Source organism: Oryzias melastigma, linkage group LG24 (assembly GCF_002922805.2).
Source record: "Oryzias melastigma strain HK-1 linkage group LG24, ASM292280v2, whole genome shotgun sequence".
In the NCBI taxonomy this organism is placed as follows: domain Eukaryota; kingdom Metazoa; phylum Chordata; class Actinopteri; order Beloniformes; family Adrianichthyidae; genus Oryzias; species Oryzias melastigma.
In genome coordinates this window covers 75138-77654 of record NC_050535.1, presented here as the reverse complement: position 1 = coordinate 77654, position 2517 = coordinate 75138, and the positions used below count along the sequence as shown (strand labels likewise).

The following is a 2517-nucleotide window of genomic DNA, read 5'->3' as shown; positions in this document are numbered from 1 at the left end:
CTTAAGGTGGAATTTTCTGCAGGAATGTGTTTAAAGTTCATCTATAAAACTTTCATAAAGGTTGTTTTCCCCCAACCTGCTTCAGTGAGGCTTCAGTGAGGCTCCAGTGAGGCTTCTGTGAGGCTTCAGTGAGGCTTCAGTGAGGCTTCAGTGAGGCTCCAGTGAGGCTTCAGTGAGGCTCCAGTGAGGCTCCAGTGAGGCTTCAGTGAGGCTCCAGTGAGGCTTCAGTGATGCTTCAGTGAGGCTTCAGTGATGCTTCAGTGATGCTTCAGTGAGGCTCCAGTGAGGCTTCAGTGAGGCTTCAGTGATGCTTCAGTGATGCTTCAGTGATGCTTCAGCTGGCGGTCTGTGTGTCTCCTCAGGGCGCATGAGCAGGAGCTGATGAAGAAGCACGAGCGGGAGCTGTCGGAGCTGAACGCCGCCCACAGCAGGGAGACGCAGAACATGCTGTCCGACTTCAACAAGGCCCAGGAGGTGCTGAAGGACAAGATCTCCGCTCTGCAGATCCTGTACGTACTCCTCCTCATACCTGAGCTTAGCCACGCCTTCAGGCCTCACAACCAGAACAGGTGTGCTGCTCCTGCTGTAGTCCAGTGTGAACACTGTCTGTTCGAGAAGACATGTTGAGAGCGTTCTTGAACATGCATCACATGTCTGGTGTGTACAAACAGACACGTGCTTCAAAAGAACAGGGGGCGGAGCCTAAGCAACCACATTTTAGTCTGCAAGAACATGAAAACAGAAGAAGATTCCTCCGATAAATGAATTTATTTAAATGTGTTTTTTTCTTCTAACATCTTTGATAAACTTTCGAAACTCTGCGTCCATGTCTTGATTTAAATAAAGTTTTATTCAAACGTAAGCTCCTGTTTTTGATCCATAAAGGTTCTGAAGGACCGTCTGGATTCTCCCGTCTGTTTCAGGCTGGAAGGAACGGAGGAGAAGTTCAGGAACCGAGAGAGCCGTCCTGAAGACCTGCAGGTCATCGCTGAGCTGAAGGACATGGTGTCAGAGCGGGAGAGCCTGGTCAAGAAGCTGGTGGTGAGTGGGAGGGGTCTATATGAGGAACCCCTCCCAGGAGGAAGACCGTCCTGGGGGGTCTGGAGTCTTTCCATTATGAAGTCACATCCTTGTTCAATTGTAGTAAACAGGAATCTCGCCCTTTCCAATATGGCGTCCAGCTTTACGTATGCAACAAGCTAGCGTAGCACCTCTAGCCTCTGTATCTCTGTGGAAGAACATCCCAGCTAGACCTTCAGGCTCCTGCATCCTTCAGCAGGGTCTCCTCAGGTGTTTGTCTGAGTTCAGGAGGAGGAAGTGCCCCTCCCCCCACTTCCTGTCCTCGCGGGAGCGCCGCTAAAACCTTTTCCCTCCTTCAGGACGACAAGAAGTTCTACCAGCTGGAGCTGGTCAACAGAGAGACCAACTTCAACAAAGTCTTCAACGCCAGCCCCAACGTAGGAGTCATCAACCCGCTCATCAAGGTAGGAGGCGCCGCCGCTCCTCATGCCACTCCTCATGCCACTCCTCATGCCACTCCCATCAGGACCGCTCATCCTCACGTCCACAAACCTTTAGACGAGACGGGAGTCTGGAAGGAGTTCCGACTCCCGTCTCGTTAGAAGCTCCGGTCAAACACGCTCCTGCACCGAGACGGACGTCCTGAAGAACAGGAAGTCATCACACACACTTTCAAAATAAAACCATCTCTGTCCTCCATCGCTGCACTTTTACTCCACTCTGCTGCTTTGGTTTGAGGTCACATGACACAAAGTGAGCTCTGATTGGTCGACGAGGAAGACCCGCCTCCTCGTGCACGAGTGTGTTTGACGGCATTGCAGGTTCTATAACTTCCGCTGTGAATGTTTGTCTCCATCAGTTCTGTCTGACCTCTGACCTCTGACCCCGCCCCTTCAGCTTTCCTTTGCTTTCTAAGTCATCAGAACGTCATGCTGTTCAGAACCACTACCTTCCTTAGAACCCTCATCCCGATCAGAACCGTTGATTCTTTCAGAACTTTCATCCTGTTCAGAACCACTGCTTAATTTAAAACGTCATTTCGCTCAGAACTTCTGCTTCCTTCAGAACCACTTTGTCCTTCTGAACTGTCTTTCTACTCAGAACCACTACCTTAATCAGAACCGCCATCCTGTTCAGAACCGCTGCTTCCTTCAGAGCTTTAGAACCTTCATCCTGTTCAGAACCGATGCTTCCTTCAGAACTTTAGAACCTTCATCCTGTTCAGAACCGATGCTTCCTTCAGAACTTTCATCCCGATCAGAACCGCTGCTTCCTTCAGAACTTTCATCCTGCTCAGAACCGCTGCTTCCTTCAGAACTTTCATCCTGCTCAGAACCGCTGATTCCTTCAGAACTTTAGAACCTTCATCCTGTTCAGAACCACTGCTTCTTTCAGAACCGTCATCCCGCTCAGAACCGTCGGCTGATCCATTCTCTCCTTTCCTGTCTCTGGTGGGCGGGGCTCTAAGGAGCTCCCCTCCTCCTCCTTCACCCCCCC

The 2517-nt window shown here is 50.7% G+C and overlaps 1 protein-coding gene across 6 annotated transcripts in view; it reads left to right on the top strand.

The window, feature by feature from the left end:
• The window catches only part of LOC112157780 (protein FAM184A), a 63998-nt gene that overhangs the window by 57976 nt on the left and 3505 nt on the right, over nt 1-2517 (top strand). For 2 of the 6 annotated variants that reach the window (XM_024290781.2, XM_024290779.2), the window contains 4 exons: nt 363-509; nt 924-1041; nt 1380-1484; nt 1547-1719. In XM_024290781.2, coding sequence (XP_024146549.1) covers nt 363-509; nt 924-1041; nt 1380-1484; nt 1547-1666 — 490 coding nt within the window. In that variant the 3' untranslated portion in view covers nt 1667-1719. Of the gene's footprint in view, nt 1-362; nt 510-923; nt 1042-1144; nt 1291-1379; nt 1485-1546; nt 1720-2517 lie in introns of those variants that run through there. The other 4 variants (XM_024290780.2, XM_024290782.2, XM_036210466.1 and 1 more) reach the window with 3 other exon arrangements.